This window comes from Lithobates pipiens, unplaced genomic scaffold (genome assembly GCF_037356315.1).
Source record: "Lithobates pipiens isolate NorthernLeopardFrog02 unplaced genomic scaffold, aLitPip1_a1.2 Scaffold_23, whole genome shotgun sequence".
Taxonomy (NCBI): Eukaryota; Metazoa; Chordata; class Amphibia; order Anura; family Ranidae; genus Lithobates; species Lithobates pipiens.
The window spans coordinates 227,218,858-227,243,782 of NW_027507785.1; the positions used below are offsets into that span (position 1 = coordinate 227,218,858).

Here is a 24,925-nt window from a genome sequence, read left to right on the forward strand (position 1 = left end):
AAAATCACATCCTTCAGCTGTATAATTCCAATTGTTGCCTAAAGGTAATATAGGTTGAAGCATAAACGTATATAAAGTTGTTGCATACAGCACTTTATAGAGTATTCATCAAAAGAAACTTCATGTACCCATAAGCATGCGACATCCCAGATACCACTTCTGCGAATCTATACAAATGAACGTGCTGCACTCAATTTAGTAACCAGTAATGTGGTCAACTAATAAATAAAAATAAATTAAAGAGTGCAATTGTTTAAACTTACATAAATTCACTAGTATACAGTACAAGCATCCAGTGAACTATAAAAATATGTAAATGTGTTAATGTCCATATAAATCAATCTTGAAATACTCCACAAATCTTCCCAAATTACTCCAGTGTCAGATACAATACTGAAATAATGTAACCGCCACCAACCCCCGTGGGCACACACTCTCCTTGAAAACCGATATTACCAAGTGATCAAGATGGTGTACTGTTTCCTTGAATGCAGTGAATTCAGTGATCACTTAGTAATATCAGACAGCAGCCATAGATTTTTCTCAGCTTCTTAAAGGGAACCAGTCATACCAAACCTTTTATAAAACTTTAAGATCTGGTTTTCAGGGTGATTGTGCACCCACAGGGCTTGGTGATGGTTACATCATTTCAGCATAAGAGTAATTCAAGATTGATCTATATGGACATTAATATATTTTAAAATTCACTGAATGTTTGAACTGTATCTTATGGTAGCGGATGAATATGAATTTCAAACAGGAGCACTATTTTTTTTATTATTTAGTTGTTAATCACACATTGGCACATTAAGATGTATAGAATTTTATATAGTATACAGAACCACTTACATTACTCCAAAACGTACATATGTTATCTACTTTTCCTAATATTCACCCTCAGACACACACTAGTGTCATCTGTGGGTAAATTAATTTACTGGTATAGGTCTAGACTATTGGAAGAAACTGGATTACTTAATTCACCGTGTGGGAATATCACAATTTTATCAACTAAGCCACAACGGTATCCTGGAATTCTATATCATCACTATAATATTAAAGTTACACCACTTTGGCTATACCAGAGTACAAGACTGACGTCTGCAACCTGTGATTTTCTAGTAAACATTTGGAATATATGAATAATCTTTAACAAGGAAGAGAAATGTTAAGAACTGTTGCAAGGTACGTAATGCATCTCTTCTACAGCCAGAAGCCATAAGCAGAAATTATCATTATACTATATACTGGGGACCTCTACTGGACAGTTTCAGTAATGCTGCTTAAAATAACAAGACTACATACACTTCACAAGTAAATGGTGTTTAAAGGAAAACTTGCAAAGGGATAATTGCATTCTGTTTTTAGTAACATTTTCTATCAGAAGTTTCTCTTATGCCCCGTTTGCACTGAGTGGATCGGTTCGGGTAGGTACAGTTGGGAAGGGTTAGAATGGTCTGGCCTATTCAAGTGAGCGTTTCCACTGCAAGTCGGACCACCAGGGGCCATACAGGGTTTCGAAAAAATGCCTAGTGTGGCCTCACACTGATTGGCGGACAGAAAAACATCTGCCAATCAGTGGAATGTATCGTAGCTCTGCCCTAACCGTACCGGACCATTTTCTACGGCCCCACATCTGAAGCAGGACCCTGAATAGTGCTGTATGGTTCGTTTGTATGGGCCGCTTTCATAATGGAATCACTGAAAATAGTGCACCGTACTGATCCGCTAAGTGGAAATGAGGCATTAGAATGCAAATGATGCCATTTTAAAAGGAAACCTGGGTTGAGGATGTTTGGTTGCAGCCCTCATTGATGCTTCCATCTGAAAATCCATGTCCCCTAACTATCATACAGATCTGCAGTCTTCATTAAAATCACTAACTCAGAATAATATGGAAATAAGAAAGTCAGACTTTCGCGATTTGTATGTTTTAGTCCCAGGTTTGTGACTCAAAAGTACTGAAGCCAGATGCAGCATTTAACCTGCTGGCATGTAGATATGAAAATTAAAGTATTACAAGAGTGTATATAATGTGCAAAAGAGGCCTTAGACTGCAAACTTCTATACGGCAGGGGCTGATGTAACACACTGAAAAGCATGTTAGCATTATAAAAAAACAATACATTTATTCCTATTTAATGCAGACACCCATACACAGCTGTTATACACTGACAGAATATTTAAGATTGAAATGTTAAGTCTTCCAAAACATAGGAGAACTTTTACTACTTTCTCTACAGAAGAAGAGCCAAGCTAAGCTGAGTGACACTACAGCTCTGCAAAGTTAAGCAAGAGTTAAAGTTCTGTTTCTATTGTTGTAAAGAATTTTAAATGGAGAACGGCCAAAGCTTTTTTGGCTATACATCTTCTTTGGATCACAGAAGTGCAGTTCGTTCTGCACTCCTGTGACCCATTTTCAGTCAGCCTCTCAGCTGCACCACTGGGAGACTGAGAAAGCTGCTCTCTCCCCTCCCCAGCCCAGCGGCAGAGCACAGAGCCGGCGATTGACCATCACCACTCTCTGCGTGGAGGGGAGAACTGAGTGATCAGTGGTGATTGACCACTCACTTCTCAGTGCAGAGGTTAGGGATTGATGCTGCATCCACCTAGGCGAGTATAAAGTTTTTTTATTTTGTTAACCCTATACCTCCATTTTAAGAATGGCATTACAGATGCCCTAACACAGGGGTGCCCAACCTTTTGAAGAGCGAGGGCCACTTAAGCGAACTGGTAAATGGGCACGGGCCACAATGAGCGGAGCGGGGGGATGACAGGTTCGTGTCCATGGACACAGCCCACTCTACTATATGGGCCCTCTGATCCAATCCGATTCACCCAGACGGAAGGGGCAGATCCCTTTCTATTTTTTTTTTTAGGTAGGCAGGTGTAAACAGACACAAGTCCATTCATCTTCTGCTCCAGAGAGGTGAACAGTAAGTCCAATTGGGTCAAACCAATCATGTGAAAGGGGCCTAAGGCTGATTTCACACTGATGCACTGCGATTTGCCCAAAGCGCGGGTGCAGCACAGTGAACCTGTGGATTTTCTGCAGGTTAGCTGCAATTTGCAATAAACTGCTATTATATCTTGCAGGTGTGGTGCACTTTCTGAAGGCGCAACAAACCTTCAGGTAATAATAGAAGTCTATGGCTCAATGCAGGTAACCCACAGCTGCATTGTACCTGTGGATCAGTTTTAAATGAGACCAGTAAACACTGCAAAACAGATATATCCTGTGAATTTAGTATTAAACTTGCCTTTAATAACAGTCTTCCATTCTGGTATCGCTGGCTGTTGCTGTTCCAGGCAGAGTACATTTGGTATCACTCTGCCTGTGACAGGAGCGGGTGCTATACAGGAAGCATTGGCTTATGTGGCTCTGCTCCGCAGCCACTTGCTTCCACTACCAACGGCTTCATTCACAAAACTGCTGCTCTGCGATGGCAGGTCGGCAACCCATGATCTGGGCTTGCCAACCTGCCATCTTAGAGCAGGAGGTCAAGGGCCACATCAGAGGGCTCCGTGGGCCACATGTTGGGCACCCCTGCCCTAACAGGAGAGTTTAGAATCAGAACAGGTGAAAAGTCTAACTAAAACTGTATATGGTTTAGACATTTCATTTTATATAAAATGCAATCTATCTGAAAATGAAAGTTACCTATGCTGCCAATTGTGATGCAACAATGTAATACAAGCAATAAAGGCTTTACAGTTGAAGACCGCTAAAACATCCAGAAAGATATAGTCATTCTGGTTACAGGATAACGAATTATCGCATTTCCTTTGTCAATGATGAAATATTGGCTTTCCCCACCCTTGGTTAACAATGTTGTATGTCAGCATTCCACGCCATTTAGTTCAGCTGGTACTAATCAAATGCAGAGGAATCTTGCAGAAACAGAAGAAAAAAAAAAAAACTTACTTGATGATGTTGTCAACATTTATAACCCTACCACTTCCTGGTATTAAGGGGATGCTGGGAATAGATTCAGACTCTACAATTTCAAAGAAAAATATATCAGTATGTGCAGTTAAATAGGAATGTTTTATTACTTAAGTGAATGATGAAATTACCTTTGTCCTGTTGAGAAACCATAGTGCGTTCATATTTGCCTTGGTTCAAGTCCTTTAGCACTTGCATCAGCTCTGTAATTCTGGCTGTAAAACTAGACACATACCACTCTGTTAGTGCCAACCTTGAATCAAAGTTAATTTTACAATATCTCAAAAAGAATGTTATTGTCATAACGATTTTATTTTAGTTCTTTCTTTGTCACGGTTATCAGTTATTCACCTGTGTGTACACACCATCCATTTCTAGTCTATATATCTCATGTAAGAAGTTTACAAAGTGTGCATTCACATTTTGAAAATGCACCCTGCCTGCCATTACACTTCTTGAACTTGATTGGAAGAGAAACCTGTTTGCTGAATTATTTTGACAGACATGCTTGCACAAGATAACTGTGGTATTGTAGGTTTGTGCAATAAACATATTCACTAATATGAGCATTGGTTGGATTGTCAGCAACCATCAATATTTAAATTAATGGCTATCGTAAAGTGCATGCAAAAAAGATCAGTACACTTCACTTTTTTCATTTGTTCCACTCACGTGATTTAGCAGTTCTGGATCCCCTGTATAAGGGAGCACTCAACAGGGTGAATTCCAGGAGCCAAAATAACACCCATAGACTCTCAAGGCCCAGCTGTTGGCACTACTTCCTTTCCTGAAACGGCCGTTTAGTGGTACAGGAGAGCAGAAACTGCAGGATCACGCGACCGGACTCGAATAGACTAAAAACAGACAAGTACAAAATCTTTTTTATACAAGGTATGTAAGGATGTTGATCTGGTCAGAAATTCAGAGCCATCGTGTGTCCTCTACACCTCCTGTTTTATCTCAACGAGTCCTCCAATTTTTGTTTACTGTAGACTAGAGAATTATTAGCCTTTACGTTTGTAGAGATCCGAGTAGGAGCAACTGAATAGTTTAGCAAAAGACACAGGGCAGATATCACTCAGTCCACAAGAATGCTGAATGTTGTCAACTCACAACAGGGCTTAAGAGCTGGGTACACGTCTGCCAGATCAAACATTATTTTGTCTGTACTTGCAGGGTCTTTAAAGTGGACCTTAATGATCCCGCCTCTCCAGCCCTCTTCCCTTCCTTTGCATGACTAGGACATTGCTTTGTTTTTTTTTTATTTTGTTTACTTTTTTTGGTATTTAATCACTGTTGTTTTTTTTTATTTTTTGCACTATAAATCAAAAAAAAGTTAAAATTCGGTTTAAAAAAAAAAAATCTTTGTTTCTGTTAAACTTTGGGGCAAAGTATGGGCACTACAGATCCAACCGACAGCGTTGCTACAAACGATCTCCGCCCCTCTCCCCTCACACTGTACAGATCGGTACAGAGAGGGGAGGGAGAAACAGTTTGTTTACAAGTGATCACTCCATCAGAGGGCACGCGAGAGCAACATTCGACCCTGCTGTAGCCGTCTTTCAGCTATGGCCCAGTCAGCAAGTGGTTAAATGTATAGTCCAGCCCCACCACCCATGCACATCACTCACTGTGCCTCCCAGGATATGTACGCCACATAACCCAGGACGCATAGTCTTTCAATTCAAGAACAGGAGGAGGGGGCGGGACTATCTGCACATCATCGAGAGGCTCGTCCGCTGAACTTGGAAGAGGTGACAGGCCTCACAATGACATCAGAGAAAATATGGTGGCACAGGATGGAGCTGTGGCCGGGCATGAGATGATCTCAGTGAGTTAACACTGGATCCACTGGATGGGCGAGCATCTGAAATGTCAAGATACCACCATCAGGTAAGCTGGGCAAAAAATAAAAATAAAAAAATGGGGAGGTTGGCGGGAGTTGGTTGTAAACCTCAGACATGAAAATTGAAAACAAAGCATATCCCCCTAAAGCGTGTGCTTGTCTCATTTCAGTGTACGAAGTGTCATCTTTGTCAGCAGGAATCTCTTCTGACAAGTTTTTCTGACACCAAGAGAAAAAAAAAAAGTCGACGGGAGGGAGCGCTGCACACAACCTGTGATTGACAAACTTCAGCTATGTTCCTGTGTGCTGTGTGAAGGAGTGTACCCCTCCCCTCCAATCCACTCTGAGCTCTCCTTACTGAGCTCTGTGGAGTGTAACTTCCACTCCCCGATTTCAGAAAGCTCAGACAAGCTGTATAAATACTATAAGTTGAACTGTTGTAGAGAAGAAAGGACTGTAGATAAACTGATATAACTTTTGCAGGAGGATTTGTTAGAAGTGCACATATATTGTGAGGATGTACTGCAAATGTTTATCTTTATTTTTCCCTAACATACACTTTAATATAGCCATAATTCAAAGTAATATTGGTGGTTTTATAAAGCGCATAGCAATCCCACAGTTATTAAAAGCAACTATCTGCTTCCTATGTTTAACGGACTTGGCAGTACAAGATGGAGTTTATTGGTGGTATAAAGTGTATGTCCAGTGGACATTCATAAGGACAACATATGCATAAATAGTGTGTTCTAGTTAGCTTTTCGTGCAGTTAGTTGACATCTATGTATCTGGGTTTAGAACTTTAACACCTACAGTGCTAGTGTACATGGCTACCTATCATGACATACTGGCATACTCAGCAGAGCTTTAACTAAGGTCCTAGGTTCATATCCAAACTAGTTAAATTGGTTGTAAACCTTAGACAAGAAATACAAACAAAATCTCTCGTCTCAATCCAGAGCAACAAGTATAATTTCTGTCTGCTTCTTCATTCCTCCACCATCGGCATGAACCAATTCTGACAAATTTTGCTGACGCCAAGAGAAAAACGGAGACAGGGGATGGACTTCCTATTTGAGCTCTCCTTGCTGATCTCTGCATTGTCCAATTTCAATTCACCGCCCCCTTTTTTCTGACAGCTCACACAAGCTTTATAAATTCTGCACTTTGAATGGATGTAGAGTAGATAAGACTGCAGATAAACTTATGTAGGAGAATTCGGTTCATCTCTGTGTATCACCTAATGCCATTTTCTTCTCTGGGTATATGTGAGGGTTTACAACCACTTTAAAATTAACGAGTCAAACTTGCCTAGATAATACAAAAGTGTGTTTCTCATTTAACAAAAATAATTCAATAATAAAAAAAACTCTTATTTACAGATAACTCCACAAGAAAATATGAGCCTAGGATGCTGTCACATTGACTGATGTGAGTGTTTCTGATTAATTAGTGATTTCCCCATAGCAGCATCAGCAACTATGTCTACAGCCTATGTCCTCCATTTTTACTCCTGTCCACCTTGTCATTTTTTCCCTCATTCTGCCAATATCTAACTTTGCTTTAACTAAAAACCAATATACCAAATATAATTATAATTGTGCTACCAAAAAAATCAAAATGTAAATATAGCAGCCAGCATCAACAATGATACAATTGCATAAAAAATAATGAACAAAAAATGCATGTACATAGCCTGCTAGCCTGCATGTAGATAGTCTTGTGTTTTTTTTTGTACCCCTTTTCACTGGTGGCTTGTACATGCATGTATCCAAATAAATTTTACTGATTTTTTATTTTAATAAACTATTTTTTTACCGGATTAATCTGCTCTATGAGGAGGCCTTCTGTTTTTCCTCTCTTAATTTTTTATGCACCTATTTGGGTGCAAATACATTTCACTTCTTTGGAGTTCAAGCCAACGATATTCCATATTGGACATCCTGATTGCAGAGGACTGTTCGGTGCAGCTGAGGTTTACATCACCCCTATGGAAGGATTGCTGTTAATCACAACTTGATGCCTGAATGACTCACCACTAAGGTGTGTGGGCCCACACATTCGGGTAAGCGTACCCATTATCTTTCTTTTATACACTCCGTGTGCTGTGGTACCTATATGAAGAAACTCTAAGCCCTTGTACACACGGTCGTAGAATCTGTCGGAATGAGTCTTATCGGACCGTGTCGTCAGATAATCCGACTGTGTGTGGTATGCATCGGACTGATTCTGTCTGAATCTCCTTCCGACCCAATTTTCCAACATGTTGGAAATATTTCCCGACCAACTGGGCCGGACGGACCTAATCCGATCATGTGTAGAGCATTTTGATCGGACCAAGTACCACGCATGATCAGATCAAATTCCTACATCAAAGCTATTGGCTACTAGCCTGAATGTAGTCCCATCGTAACGAAATTACGTCATCACGTTCTGAAAGATCGGATTTTTCGACAACTTGGCCCGACCGTGTGTATGCAACAGTTTCGGACACAATCCGTCGGACTAAATCCGACGGGCAAAATCCAATGGATTTGGTTGGCAAAATCTCCGACCGTGTGTACGTGGGCTAAGGAGTGTCGATCTGGTGGTGTCTTCATTGTTCCAACCTTCTAGGCATTGGATGTTTGGCATTGTTGCTAGTTCCGGCTACTCTCCATTGAGAAGTGACCATCTATGGTTAAAGGGATTATTGTTTCTTTATATGGTTTTGGTCTGGTTTCAGGCTATAATTTATTCATCCAATATAGTAGTTTTCTGATTCATGTGCCATGTTTTACATGAATTCTTGCACTTGTTTATATATATATTGTAACTTTTTTTTCTTGGTTTACATTTTGGCTTAGTTCATGCTACGCCACTGATTTGTAATTTTCACTTTACTATTTTTCACCACTGGGTGATTTTTCACTTTAGCGCTGCATTTTTTGTTTATTAAAAACCAATATAGCAGAAGCTGAAATTCCCCTTTAAATCTCTTAGAGCCATCTCACCCTGCTAATCTGGTCATTTCACGCCCAGCTAGCACAATCCTGCCAAGGGCTTGAGACATCCTCAGCAGCATCCTTCCACTCTGGTAGTAGTCCTGTCAAAGATAAAAGAACCATTAGGGCTGGGTAATGGCTCGGTAAACCGGTAATGACATGTCATTTACAGGGGAGTCTCACCTCCAAGAGATCTGCATGACTACTGGTCAGATGACGAGGGTGATTTGGTGTAAGGAACGGACGGCTGACAACCAAATAACCAACCACTGTAGCAAGATCTGCAATTTAAGCAGGGAAATAAAAGTAGTCACAGGAAAAATTACAATTAACACTCTATACATAAATTATTAATATCAATTTATGTTTAATTTGTACAAAGTAGTAAACTTTGTAACCTACAGAGAAAATAAATAAAATAAAAAACGTAGATCTGGAAAATACACATTCTGGTTAAATTATTATTATACAGGATTTATATAGCGCCTACAGTTTGCGCAGCACTTTACAACAGTAGGGCAAACAGAACAATTACAATACAATTCAATACAGGAAGAATCAGAGGGCTCTGCTCGTTAGAGCTTACAATCTAGGAGGGAAGGTAAAGTGACACGAAAGGGTAATAACTGTGGGGGATTAGCTGATGTAGAAAATAGGTGAAGGTAGGGTAGGCTTCTCTGAAGAGAAAAAGTTTTCTGGGATCGCCTAAAAGTAGATAGATTTGGAGATAGTCTGACATATTGGGGTAGGGTATTCCAGAGGATGGGAGAGGCTTGGGAAAAGTCCTGGAGGAGAATGTGGGAGGAGGTGATGAGGGAGCTAAAGAGCAGGAGGTCTTGGGAGTAATGAAGAGGAGGATTAGGTTGGTATTTTGAGACTAGGCTAGTGATGTAGCTGGTGGCAGAGTTGTGGATGATTTTGTAACTTGTTAGTATTTTGAATTTAATTTGTTGGGCGAGTCCTACCCCTCTCTGCCAATCCCTCCACTGGCTGCAGGATGCTGAATGGTTTGTAAGGTGGATGAGTCTGGCAGCAGTACTAAAGATGGCCTGAAGGGGGGATAGTCTATTTAAAGGTAAGCCAATGAGGAGGGAGTTGGAGTAGTCAAGGCGAGAGATAACCATGGAGTGAATCAGGAGCTTTGTAGTTTCATTGGTTAGGAAGGGATGTAGTTCGGTGATGTTGCGGAGGTTAAGGCGGCAAGCTTCGGAAAGGGATTGGTTGTGGGGCCAAAAGGAGAGTTCAGAGTCCAGGATAACACCTAGCACACTGGCATGTGGGGATGGGTGGATGGTTGTGCCATTGCTCTTGACAGAGAAGTCAGGGGAAGAGCTAAGTGGGGGAGGAAATATGAGCTTGGTGGAGTTTGAGAAAGTGGTGTGACATCCAGACAGATATGTCTGTTAGTAAGTTAGTGACATGTAAGGGGATTGCTGGAGTGAGTTGAGGGGTGGAGAGATTGATTTGGGTGTCGTCAGCATATAAATGCTATTGAAAGCTGTGTGAGGCAATCAGCTGACCCAGGGAAGAGGTGTAGATTGAACATAAGAGTGGTCCAAGAACAGAACCTTGGGGACCCTGACAGAGAAGGGAAGAGGAGAGGGGGAAGTAGAATTGCAAGCGACACTGAAGGTGCCTTGGGATAGGTGGGATGAGAGCCACCAAAGTGCAAAGTCACGGAAAACAAGGATGTAAAGTTTTTTCTGAGGAGGAGGGGGTGGTAAACCATATCAAAGGCAGTCGAAAGGTCCAGAAGTAGGAATACAGAATAGTGTTCATTGGTTTTTGCAGTTAGCAAGTCATCTGTGAGTTTTAGAAGAGCAGTTTCTGTTGCGTGTTGAGGGCGAAATCCAGACTGAAGGGAATCAAGGTGGTTATTCTTTATGGAGGTGGTCACTCAGTTGGTTGTAGACCAGACATTCAAGAAGTTTAGAGGAAAAGGGGAGCAAGGAGATAGGGTGTAGATTGTTAAGATTGGTAGGATCCAAGGATGTTTTAAGTATAAGGGTGACCAGTGCATGTTTTAGAGCATTAGGGAAGAAGCCAGAAGAGAGGGAGAGTTTGAAGATATGAGTTAGATAGTGTAGGATAGAATCAGGAGGGTGACCATAGTATTTGAGAGGTAATAGGGTCCAGATGACAGGTGGTTAGGTGGGCGTTAGAAAGGAGTTTAGCAACTTTGTCTATAGTAGCAGGTTTGAATTAAGGGGGTGTCAAATTTTACCTGTTGGCATAGGGTGTTAACTGGGGGAGATACCTGTAGAGTGGCAATTTCCTCGCGAATTGTATCAATCTTATTTTTGAAGTGATTAGCAATCTCCTGGGCAGTGAGTGAGTTAGTGGGGGAGGCAGAAGTAGAGAGTTGAAGTTAGAGAAGAACTAACGGGGGACTGGATGAGAAGGTGTCAATGAGTGGTAAAATAGATCTACTTGGCAGTGTGGAGGCAAGAATTGTATTTTTGGTGGGCAGATTTGTATAGGTTAAAGTCTTTGAGAGACTACGTCTTATGCCACAGACGCTCAAGAGCACGGCTACGTTTTTTGAAAATTCTGGTGTCATTTGTTTGCCAGGGTTGTAAAGGTCGAGACCTGATTCTGTGTGTAGTGAGCTCGTCCAGGGTTGGGCACATGGATTTATTGTAGATAGAAGTGGCTTGATTGGGGCAGGACAGGGGTGAGATTTTGTCATAGAGGTAGTCAGTAGCAGACTAGAGAAGAGAAGAGTTGAAGTGGCAAAGGTTTTTACAGGTGATGGTTAGGCAATTGGAGGGAGAGGGAGAGGGAGAGAGGGAGAGAGGGAGAGGGGGAGAGGGAGAGAGGGAGAGAGAAACTAATAAGGTGGTGATCAGAGAGAGGAAAAGGATTGTTGTAGAGGTTGCATGGAGCGCATAGGTAAGAGAATACAAGGTCAATGCTGTTGCCTTTTAGAGTGAGTAGAAGCCTGTACCCATTGCTTCAGGTCAAATGGAGTTAGACTAAAGCCTCATACACATGATCAGACTTTGTACAAAAGTCCACGGGAAAGTTTGTACAAAGGGCATTGGCCGTAAGTTTGTATTTCATACACACGATCAGACTTTTTAGGCAACAAACACGAACGTAGTGACATTTCAACGTACTGACAACACTTTAAAAGAGGACGTTCAATTACTCCAGCGCCACCTTTGGTCAACTTCTGTATTGTCTGATCTTTTTCATTGGTTCTGAGCATGCGTGTTTGTACTTTGTACAAAAGTCTGATGGTTTTGTGTACACACACTCGGACTTTGCTCCATCAGACTTTTGTCAAAAAGTTTGTATGTTTGCACAGCCAACAAAAGTCAGATGAAAAACGAAAAAATTTGTCCAATGGAGCATACACTCGGTCGGATGTTGCTCCAAAACAGCTAATTTGCATGTTTGTTGTCAAAAAGTGTATGGGCCTTAAGAAGTTTAGAAGTAGCAGGAGTGTTCATATTAACAGGGATGTTTAAGTCACCGAGAAGGATTATGGGACTTTCAAAACAGAGAAATTAGGGTAGCCAGGCTCAAAACTCATCAAAGAAAGTTGACAACGGTCCAGGGGGGCGGTAGATCACAGCAATTCTTAGGGAAGTTGGAGAGAATAGGCGTAAAGTGAAGAACCTGGAAGGTGCTGTGTGGGGATAGGAGGAATCCTGCTCCACCGCCCTTGCATCCATTGGGTCTAGGGGAGAGAATCCAGAGAAGGCCACCATGGGAGAGGGAAGCAGGAGAAGGAGTGTCGGATTCATGGAGCCAGGTTTAGGTGATATCATATTGATTAAAGGAGTTTGTGACAGAGGTCATGAACAGCGTTGAGTTTGTTGCAGACAGAGCAGGGATAATGTCTACTGCTCTTGTCAAGGATTAACTTCCGCCATAGGGTTTATGTTGTGAGGCTGCCCTTTAGATAAGCAAACCACAATCCTTTTTCCGTCATGGCCTTGTAATTAAATTAACCGCCTTGGGTATGTAACAATATATTTCTACACATATGTCTATGTAGAGATCGGCTTAGAAGTGATGCAAAGATTTGCTCCCCTGAATATCCAGCTGTGCTGTATACTATTCTCTGCTTACTTTCCTCTCCGTCCTTCCCCTAAAATGTAAGTGAGACTGTTTTATAATTAAGCATTGACAAGCTCCTTTTATCTGGCCCATTTTTGCTATTATAGACAAATCTTTTAAATGTTACACTCGTTGCCATGAATCGACATGTGCTGATTGCTCAGGGGTGTGGTAGGGATTCTATTAAGCTGGGGGTGGCTATGTAGCAGTATTGAATTCTTCAAGGCAACAATATTATAGGATAATGTTGAATAAATGAATAAATGTGATGATCAATTTTCTATTCCTAGAATACACCATAAGCTCCTGAAGAAGCGTCTGTTGAAAAACATGCAACACATAGAGCCGAGTTAGACTATGACACACCACCTTTTTCGTTTTATTTACCAATATTGGAAAGTGATCAAATTGGTCTTACAGCCTGTGAATAATAGTGTATATGTATGGGGTGGTGTGTTTGTGCTCCAAAGGCAAATTTCTGTGAATAATTTATGAAATTCTATGAAAATTGTCCCAATAATAATTTTGTAATAAATATTTTTATATACTTTTGTTATGCTCATTAAGTCCATCATCCATCAATTTTCTTTTAAACAAATTAAACATCACAATAATGTGAACATGGTTACAGATGGAATGTGAAACAGCAGTAACATAAATGCAGTTTACCAAAGAGACATTTGAAAAGCAGGATAAATTAACTTCTTATTTAAATCAAAGATTCTACACAGTGGGGTTTATTTACTAAAGCTGGAAAATTAGGCTCACTTCTGCATAGAAATCAATCAGCTTCCAGGTTTTATTGCCAAATCTTAATCAAACAATTTTGGTTGTTCGGTTTGGTTTCTGTGTAGAAGTGAGCCTGTTTTTGCACTCTCCAGCTTTAGTAAATAAACCCCAAAATATTGTTTGCGGACAACACATGACATTACATTTTGCCCACTTCCTCACTGTGTGCCAGTTGTATCAACGTTTCATTAGTAAGAATGGAGCCATTTTGTATACATTTCCACACACAAATCAACATTTCAGGACATTCAAATCAGGAGGCATGGCTGTGGGAAGTAATTCCAGATTTTTGGGTGGACGCTTGTACATTAGGCCAATTTAGTCCCTGCATTTCATGCCATAAAAATAATTTGAATACATGCAAGAAAAAACAAAACAAAAACACAGTATATGTGTGCAGTTGCTTGTGTATATTTTTATATATATATATATATATATATATATATATATATATATATATATATATATATATATATATATATATATATATATATATATATATATACAGTGGTGTGAAAAAGTGTTTGCCCCCTTCCTCATTTCCTGTTCCTTTGCATGTTTGTCACACTTAAGTGTTTCGGAACATCAAACCAATTTAAACAATAGTCAAGGACAACACAAGTAAACACAAAATGCAATTTGTAAATGAAGGTGTTTATTATTAAAGGTGAAAAAAAATCCAAACCATCATGGCCCTGTGTGAAAAAGTGATTGCCCCCTAAACCTAATAACTGGTTGGGCCACCCTTAGCAGCAACAACTGCAACCAAGCGTTTGCGATAACGTGCAATGAGGCTTTTACAGCGTCCTGGAGGAATTTTGGCCCACTCATCTTTGCAGAATTGTCCTAATTCAGTTACATTAGAGGGTTTTCGAGCATGAACGGCCTTTTTAAGGTCATACCACAACATCTCAATAGGATTCAGGTCAGGACTTTGGCTAGGCCACTCCAAAGTCTTCATTTTGTTTTTCTTCAGCCATTCGGTGGTGGACTTGCTGGTGTGTTTAGGATCATTGTCCTGCTGCAGAACCCAAGTTCGTTTCAGCTTGAGTACACGAACAGATGGTCAGACATTCTCCTTCAGGATCTCTTGGTAGACAGCAGAATTCATAGTTCCTTTTATCACGGCAAGTCTTCCAGGTCCTGAAGCAGCAAAACAGCCCCAGACCATCACACTACCACCACCATATTTTACTGTTGGTATAATGTTCTTTTTATGAAATGCAGTGTTCCTTCTACGCCAGATATACTTGGACACACACCTTCCAAAGAGTTCCACTTTTGTCTCATCGGTCCACAGAATGTTGTCCCAAAAGTCTTGGGGATCATCAAGATGTGTTGTGGAGAAATTGAGACGAGCTTTGATGTTCTTTTTGCTCAGCAGTGGTTTTCTCCTTGGAACTCTGCCATGCAGGCCATTTTTGCCCAGTCTTTTCCTGATGGTGGAGGCATGAACGCTGACCTTAACTGAGGCAAGTGAGGCCTGCAGTTCCTTGGACGTTGTTGTGGGGTCTTTTGTGACCTCTTGGATGAGTCAACGCTGCGCTCTTGGGGTAATTTTGGGCGGCCGGCCACTCCTGGGAAGGTTCACCACTGTTCCATGTCTTCACCATTTGTGGATAATGGCTCTCACTGTGGTTCGCTGGATTCCCAAAGCTTTGGAAATGGCTTTATAACCCTTTCCAGACTGATAGATCTCAATTACTTTCTTTCTCAATTGTTCCTGAATTTCTTTGGGTCTCGGCATGATGTGTAGCTTTTAAGGATCTTCTGGTGGACCTTACTGTGTCAAGCAGCTCCTATTTAAGTGATGCCTTGATTGTGAACAGGTGTGGCAATAATCAGGCCTGGGTGTGGCTAGAGAAATTGAACTCAGGTGTGGACAACCACAGTTATAGTATGTTTTAACAAGGGGGGCAATCACTTTTTCACACAGGGCCATGATGGTTTGGATTTTTTTTCACCTTTAATAATAAACACCTTCATTTACAAATTGCATTTTGTGTTTACTTGTGTTGTCCTTAACTATTGTTTAAATTGGTTTGATGTTCCGAAACACTTAAGTGTGACAAACATGCAAAGGAACAGGAAATGAGGAAGGGGGCAAACACTTTTTCACACCACTGTATATATATATATATATATACACACACACACATACACACACACACACACACACACACACACACACGTGTTTTTTTATGTTTTTATTATTCTATTCAGTACTAGAGAATCTAATATAAAGGACTTACACTTGGCAATAATGCTGTCTACAAAGCCCATGGAAAATCGGAACAAAATGAAAGAGTGTAAGTGCTCCACCTGTAATAGCAGAAAAATAAATTAGTGAATAAACTGATAAAAAAGTTCAGAATTCTGTAAAACATTACAGAGCTCTCATCACTAACCACTTATTAAAAACAGACCCGCAGGCAAAACTTTTTTCATTTTGGACATAGTAGGAAACCCGTCAGTTTTTTGTTTTGCCATTTGTGTCCCATCACTCTGTCCCAAAGCCAGAAGAGGAAAAGAGGAAATCCCTCCAAAAGTAAAGAAAATGCCTGGTAGCGACCAGAGTCATCAGAATGAATGGCCTCATTAATTCTATCCTACTAACCACTCAAACAGAATAGGGAGGGTGAACCTCAATAATGGGAACACAGATAGCAAGAAAAACACGACAGGTGTTCTAAATCCAGTTCACTCACAAAAAAAAAGGAAGCAAAAAAGTTTTGCATTTAGATACACTTTTAGGTGGTTGTAAACCCCTACATGTACCCAGCAAAGTGAATAGCCTCAGGTGATACACAGAGATGAAACAAATCCTCCTACATAAGTTCTACCTGTCTATCTACCGACTTCTTTCCCCTACATCCATTCAAAGTGCAGAAGTTACACAGGATCTCTCCGCGCTGAAAAGCAGGGGACAGAGAGATAAAGTTACATCAGTGAGGAGAGATCTGAGAGCTGATTGGAGGGGAGGGAAGGGAAGGGACACACCCCCCCCCCCCTTTATACAGCACCAAGAAACAGAGCTGAGGCTGTCAATCGCATACTGTGCACTATTCACCCTATTTCCCTTGGTGTAAGGAACAATCGTCCATAGTGACTCATGCATATAGCAAAGGAATGAAGCAGCAGAGAGAATTAACACTTAATGCTCTGGATTACGACAAGCACACACTATAGAAGGATATGTTCATATTTCATGTCTGCGTTTTACAACCACTTTAGGGTAACAAGAGCTCATATATTCAGACATTGCAGTAACAGTATTTTTGTATACAAACATTTAAATCAGCTGGAAATGGAGCGTGTAGCATTGCATTGCCCTGCTGGGGAATCGGTTCTTAAAAAAAGAGAGCTTGAACCATACAATGCCAGACATAAGTTGGTCAACATTCAAGTGTTTCAGCTATTCTGCTGTATACACTGGAAGTAACCAGGGAAAGATTGGGTCTACGGGTGCCCATGCTAGGGGTAATGCATAAAACTTCTATGTGCTGAAAGGGATTTGTATAGCTCTGGAGTATTTACTCAGATCAGATTTTCCATTTCCTGTGTTTCAGTTGTGTTCTGGCTCCATATATTTTAACCTAGAAGTTATATTGGCAACTTCTTCTAGCCTGTCACACAAAACACAAGCTAATTTTATGTTCTAGATCAGATGCTGTATGGGCTGCTTGTCCCCACCCCACCTGCTGTCATGAAAGATTACTAATATAGTTGACTGATACCCATCACTGCTCACCCAGGTTTTTACCCATCTGAGTCTTAACACACCAGTGATTCCTTGTTACAACTGACCTAAACTAAATAAGGGAATGAAAACGGAAACAAAGGAATGGAAATGAAAGACAGAGGCACTGATTGTAGTGCAGATTCCCAGTTCCTTAGACAAGGTTTAAGGGTAAAGATGGGGGTTAATCACTGGACAGATGACCTAGCAACACTAGGGTGTTTTTTTTTTTTTTTTTTGACAGAAGGCAGCATGGGGGGCAGGTGGACTAAATTGCATTTCAGATCCACTTTAATGGCAATGAAAAAAAAATGTTCGTACACTAAAAGTGTTCCATTGTGTCTGAATTGTGATTTTATACCAACGGAGCCATAACTAGGATATTATTGTTTGCTATTAGAATTATTTAAAAAAATGATAGACTACTACTCCAGTTCTGACAAACAAAATACATTGAGGCCATATCTAAAATTGTCTCTTACCAGTTTGTTAAAAGCAGAGTGAATGGTCAATTTTTCCCTTTTGTTTCCATTGTAGAAGGCAATTTCTTCACTAAAATGAAATTAACAAAATTGCTTACAAGAGAAGGATCCACATTTTTATTGTATATTATTGCCATCTATGAATGGGCAATGACAATTGCTACAAAGTAGAAAGTAAATGTACAGTGTATATACACATTAACTAAACATCTCTAGGAATAGACTTTATACATGTGGCAACAGGTTCAATAGGCCTCTGGAGACATAGCAGCAGCCTAAGGATACTAACAAGGTTTGTTTCGTTTCTTGGAAAGCACATGATTATCAGGGAATTAGCAGACCAGACTGTATGGACTACACAGAGGAAACCCAAAGCGCATGTAGATGATATATCCATTGGAGCTCCAAAGATTGGGATTTGGCCATTCATCTACATTGGGGGTTATCTGGATGCAGGAGCCTTGATTGAAGCTCTAATTTCTCTGCTTCGAATTAAATACCATTAAGGCTGTAATTGTTCATTCATCTGGTAAGCGCATCACTTATCTGGTGACGGGCACAGAATTTCGGAGTGTGTGTGTGATCACGGTGGTGATATGCTGATCGCTTGGAATATTGGAACATCTTAATGGACTTTAATTTATAACAATTTTTATGTTTATTTTAATTTTATGATGCATATATCTTTCTGTGAACACTATACGCATGTTTAGTGACCACTTTTGGCAATAGACACCTATGCCATACGTTCTCTGCATAGTTATATGTATATAGTTATTTTTTATTTAGTGCTTTTGGCGCAGTTCTTTTTATTTTTCTTTGCATTTGTGTGTTTGTATCCCACTTCGAGCTGCTGCCTATTATTTATGTTTAGTATAATTTTCAATTTATAGTTTTTTGTTTATTTACATCCAAGCGCAGTTTACACATTTTTTTACAGCACAGGAGTCATTGTCTATGCAGCCAATTACCTCATTGTCACTCCTGCAGTCACAAAGCCAGAGGGTGTGGATGTGCAAGAGACAGTTTCAGGCGGCTGGTGTATTCTCTTAAAGCCCAATTGTAATTTAGCACAGAAATTATCAAGTTAAACCGAGTGTGCCGTTTGATATGTCTTACTATAAAAGAATAGTATGTTCTGCACTGTCAACAGAATTGTAAACCGAGAATATTTCCCCAACATAATATTCCCCAAAGAAATGTAGGTCGCCGAACTGCGCTCAAGTTTGATTCTCCTCCCTACCTATTCCCCCCTGCTAGTTTGCACTCACACTGGGCATGTAAGGAAGTATTCTTGGGAACACTTACAAGTGTTACTGAGTACACTCCCCTGCTAACCAGACCATAGATCCCAGTTTCACTAAACAGGTTTCACATTGCAGCATACCATACCAGATCACAAGTCAAAAGGACTTGAGACCTCCTGTTGCAACTCGTTCCGGGTGCAGTTTGGCACACTCACACTACGCAAACAAACCGCAGTGATGAACCGCAGTGACGAGCCGTGCCTGGGACTGGTTCAGACTGCTAGTGCGAGTATATTCTTATTGTTCATAAACAACCAGATGCTGCTGGGACCATGGGCTCTGCCCCATAATTGTTTTTAGCCACTTAAGGACCGAGCCTCTTTCTGAGATTTGTTGTTTACAAGTTAAAAACATTTTTTTTGGCTAGAAAATTACTTATAAAAAAATATATATAATGTTTGGGGGTTCTAACACCCTAGAGAATAAAATGGCAGTCGTTGCAATACTTTCTGTCACAACATATTTGCGTAGCAGTCTTAGAAGCGCACTTTTTTTGGAGAAAAAATTTTGAATAAGACAACAGTAAAATTAGCCCAATTTTTTTTATAATGTTACGCCGAGTAAATGGATACCCAACATGTCACGCTTCATAATTGCACCCACTCATGGAATGGCGACAAACTTTTACACTTAATCTCCACAGGTGACATTTAGTCTACAGGTTGCATGTTTTGAGTTATAGAGGAGGTCTAGTGTTAGAATTATTGCTCTCACTCTACCGATCACGGGGATACCTCACATCCCGTGTGCCGTAACGTCGCAGGGAACAGAGCTCGGTGGCATTCGGCACTGTGAATCGAGCGGAGGGCAGCTCGATCACACAGCGTGGAGGACATCGCTGGATCCAGGGGGCAAGGTAAGTAACTCTCCCTGTGTCCTCCCTGCATCCAGCGATGCGATCCCGAGTCTGGCTCGGGGTTACCGCCCCTGTTGGTAAAATCCCAACCCGAGCCAGACTCGGGATTACCGCCAGGGAGGTTAATGTAGACAAATTTTTTATAGGGTAATGCTATTAACAAAAGTTTTCCAGTCAGATAATCTAGGGGGAACTTGTCTCATCCAGAGTTTAGCAATAGTTTTCCGGGCAGAAAATAGGGTCTCCTGCATAAAAGTTTTGGTGTATTTGTCAGTGTTAGCGTCTGGGAAAATACCCAGTAGGCATGGTTTGGGGTCTAGGGTCAGCGGAGATCCTATATGGTCATGAAGAAAATCTACCACTTGTTTCCAGAAGCCCTGTATGTAGGGGCAGGACCGCAGGAGGTGGTAGTATGTGCCTGATTCTTGACTACATAATAGACATGTGGAGGGTTGTCACTGGGTGAATTTCCCTATTCTCATAGGCGTGAGGTATGCGCGGTGTAGGATGTATGTTTGGGTCAGTCTGTCAGATAGCTTGGGTGAGACAGCTTTGCATGCATCCAATGCTGTCTCACCCAGCCTTCGTCTTCCAGGATTCCTAGGTCTCCCTCCCATCTTGATTTTATATTGTAAGCTATTTTAGTGGAAGAGGGAGTATGGAGCATATTCTAGAATATCGATATTAATTTCTGGGGATCTACACTTTTGACAATGTCCATTATAGGATTACAGGTGGGGTTAGGTAATGATTCTGGAAACTGGGAGCGGATTGCATGTCGGACCTGTAGAAATCGGAAAAACATGCGATTTGAGAGTGAAAAATAGGATTTTTAAAACAGCTTACCTGTAAAATCCTTTTCTTTGATGTACATCAGGGGAGTAATAACTATGTGGGTTATATCGGCGTATCAGGTCAGAGACTGGCGACATGGTACAGGAGGTGGTCAGAGACTGGCGACATGATAAAAGAGACAAGTGCAGCCAGCTATGCCCCCCAGTGACGCAGCCAGCTATGCCCCCCAGTGACGCAGCCAGCTATGCCCCTGTGCAGCGAAGAGAGCCATCTTGTTGAATAGAGCGCTGGGAACATCACAGCTTTAATTTCAATAGCTGTGTTCCCCGTCGCGCGCCGTCACACACAGCCCCTCCCCCTTGTCCGGGGAACTTTGATAGACAGATCACCTGTCCAGATTGGACAGGTGATCTGTCTATCAAAGTGCCTGGACAAGGGGGAGGGGCTGTGTGTGACGGCGCGCGACGGGGAACACACAGCTATTGAAATTAAAGCTGCGATGCAAATTGCCAAAAAAGGCATTTTCGGCCGATATGTTTCGGCGGCCGAAATTTGGTGCATCCCTAGTTTTAAAAATCCTATTTTCTTTTCTTACATCAGAGGACACAAAGCCATAGTAATAACTATGTGGGATGTCCCATAGCAATGGCAACTGAAAGGGGGGGGGGGGGAAAGACAGAATCAAGGAAACAGAAGGCCAGAGGACTCAAACTGCAGCAGCCTGCAGTGAATGCTGTGCCCAAAGGCAATATCCTCATGACCTTTAATATCCATTTGATAAAAATCGGATAAACGTCTGCACCGAAGACCAAGTTGCGGTCTTACAGATCTGAGAAATAGAGGCACTAATCGCTCTGGATGAGTGTGCTCTTAATATGAGAAGGAAGAATTTTCTTCTTTAAGCTGAAGCTTGATCAATCACTTGACAAACCCATTTGGAAAATAGTGGATCATGATGCTGCCTGTCCATATCTTGGACCCTCTGGCAGTACAACAAAACCTGTGTTTTGCGAACCTGAGCGGTTGCCTTTTAGAGTCTGATCCCTCTTACTACATCAAGAGACTGTAGTGCTTTCTCTTCCCCAGATTAAGGCTTCTTAAGGAAGTAAGAAAAATATCTTGGTTTAAATGGAAACCTGTTACCACTTTTGGTAAGAACTCAGGATGAGAACATCAAACCACTTCATCCTTATGCATGATGAAATATGGCCCTTACAAGACAGAGCCGTTAGTTCTGATACTCTTCTAGCAGAAGAAATAGCAAGCAAAAAAGATTATCTTTCTTGTCAAAGAACCAAGAGAATTTCTCGTAAGGTTCAAACGGCCGATTCAACCAAGCTGAAAAGACTAATTTTAAATCCTAAGAATTTAAAGGTGCCTTGATGGGGGTATAAACAGTGAACCCCCTGAATTAGCTACGCACTAAGTGTAGGAAGCAAGAGGCCATAGGAAAAGACAAATTGACATTGGCCTGGATCTGGATCTGGCTCTTGATAAAAGTCAAGGCCAGCTTCATTTCTGATTCCATATGCAGGAATCCTGCCTATTGACATACTTCCTGGGGTGCCAACCCCTGGATCCATACCAAGAAACCTACGCCTTCCAGATTCTATAGTAAGTCATTCTGGAAGTCCGCTTCCTGGCATTAGTCAAAGTAGACACTACTAAAGGAGATCACCCAAGATCTTTTATAGAGTGGGATTCAACAGTGGGATTCAACAGTCAAACCTGTTAAACTGCTCGTCTGTAAAGTAGGATGAAATACTGGACCTTGTGCAAGAAGGTCTGACTATAATGGCAGAGTCCAAAGGACTTCTACTGCCCTCTTTATGATCTCGATAAATTAAGATCTTCTGGGACCCGATTGGGGCCACCAGAATCACCTCCTTCTGTTCCTGCTTAATCCTGCTGAGAAGGCGCGGAAGAAACAGAGCAGGAGGAAATGCATAGATCAGTGAAAACTGATCCCCTGGGAAGACTAATGCGTCTGTTCCTCCTGCTAGGAGACCCTTGTTTGACATAAAAAGTTGTCGACCTTATTAATGAATCTGGATGCGAATAGGTCCATGTCCGGAGTACCCCATCTGACATATTGCTAGGAAGATGTCGGAGTGAAGAGAGAATTCTCCCGGAAATAACTGTTGGCGTCTCAAGCAGTACGCCTGAAATATTAAAATTGCCGATAGGCAAGGAATGTTGTGTTCTGCCAAAGAGAGAACATTGACCTCTTATGGGCTGCACGACTTCTCGTGCCTCCCCTAGTGATCGATGTAAGCCACCGCCGTGGCTCTGTCAGACTGAATCCTGTCAGGACAGTTCTGTAATATGACCGTCAAACTTCTATGGCCAGATGTACTGTCTGAAACTTCCAACAAAGTTGATAGGCAAGGTCCTCTTAACCTGGACCATCTCCCCTGGACAGAATCTTCTTCCAGGGCTGCTCCCCAGCCGAGAAGGCTGGCATCTGTTAACATCTTGCAGGATAAAGATTTTCCCTCCTGCTGGATAACCACCAATTTAGGCTCTGACCTATGTCGGGAGCCAAGCATATTGGAAACAAACAAGGCCTGAATCCTCTTTATTCCAGACCTACAGAATGGTGTCTTGAAGCAGTCTTTGAATAAAATGCGCGTATGGGACGGCCCTGAAGGAGGCCCCCATTTCCCCTAAAAATCTCCTGCAGCAGAATGAAGGAATTTTCCTTTATCCCGATATGTTGAATTAGTCCTACAATGGAACGGATTCACATCTGGGGTAAAAATACCTTCTTCTGTAAGGCATCTATAACCAGCCCCCAACTAACCTCCCTGATGGTTTTAAGGAGAATCTTCCTAGGCTGAGAATCCAACCTAGAGATTTCAGATATCTACAGCTGAGATCAGATTCTGTTTTTAGACCGGAGACTGAATAATCTATTTAAAGTAGATCCTTTTAATAGGCTAGGACCGTTATCCCTTGAGCCCTTAACCTGGCTAAAGGAGGTGCCAGAATCTTTCAGAACACTCGTAGTGCTGTGGCTAAGCTGGATGGCAGTGCCATGATTGAAAAAAAAATTTTATATTTCAAACCGCAGAAATTTCTGGTAAGCGGGAAACTTTGCCACATGGAGATATGCAACTCCCCTCCTTGCAGGATGGACACAGCCGATCGAATTATGAAAGGATCGGATGTTCAAGTGCCGATTCAGATCTCCGAGATGTAGAATGGGTCTTACCTCTCTGTTTGGCTCTGAGACCTTAAAAGGTTTGGGCCAAAAAAAACCCTGTTCCACTAAGGCAGGGATGTCCAAACTTTTTTCAGAGAGGGCCAGATTTGATGAACTGAACATGCTCGAGGGCCGACCATTTTGCCTGACATTCTTTGAACCATTAAAATTCGGTCTAAGTGTGTTCGGCCGAGCACTAATACACTACCCAACAAGAATTCTCTTGCCTTTGTGGCTGTGTGTGGTGAAGAGATGAACTCAAGTGTATTATTTGGATACACCGTATTTTTTGGGGTATAACACGCACCTTCACTTTAAGAGGGAAGCTTCAGGAAAAAAAAAATTAAATTTTAAATAAAGAACTGAAGCAAAATAAGGGTCAGTGCCCATCTGCAGACCCACAATTGCCGGGAACGCAGAGCCCACCATTGCTAGAAATCAAGTGCCCACCATTGCCAGGAATGTACCCACCATTGCCACGAATGCAGCCCCACCATTGCTAGAAATTCACTCACCATTGCCAGGAATGCAGCGCCCACCATTGCTAGGAATGCAGCGCCCACCATTGCTAGGAATGCAGCGCCCACCATTGCTAGGAATGCAGCGCCCACCATTGCCAGGAATGTACCCACCATTGCCACGAATGCAGCCCCACTATTGCTAGAAATTCACTCACCATTGCCAGGAATGCACCCACCACTGCTAGAAATTCACTCACCATTGCCAGGAATGCAACGCCCACCATTGCTAGGAATGCAGCGCCCACCATTGCTAGGAATGCAGCGCCCACCATTGCTAGGAATGCAGCGCCCACCATTGCTAGGAATGCAGCGCCCACCATTGCTAGGAATGCAGCGCCCACCATTGCCAGGAATGTACCCACCATTGCCACGAATGCAGCCCCACCA

General features: G+C 41.7%; 1 protein-coding gene across 2 annotated transcripts in view; it reads right to left on the bottom strand.

Moving 5' to 3' along the window:
• ABCD3 (ATP binding cassette subfamily D member 3) overlaps nt 1-24,925 on the bottom strand; it is a 135,730-nt gene that overhangs the window by 19,851 nt on the left and 90,954 nt on the right. For both annotated transcript variants that reach the window (XM_077452880.1, XM_077452881.1), the window contains exons 10-15: nt 17,855-17,924; nt 15,886-15,955; nt 8,960-9,057; nt 8,786-8,877; nt 4,078-4,169; nt 3,926-3,998 (exon numbers count right to left, since the gene is read on the bottom strand). In XM_077452880.1, coding sequence (XP_077309006.1) covers nt 3,926-3,998; nt 4,078-4,169; nt 8,786-8,877; nt 8,960-9,057; nt 15,886-15,955; nt 17,855-17,924 — 495 coding nt within the window. The remainder of the gene's footprint in view (nt 1-3,925; nt 3,999-4,077; nt 4,170-8,785; nt 8,878-8,959; nt 9,058-15,885; nt 15,956-17,854; nt 17,925-24,925) is intronic.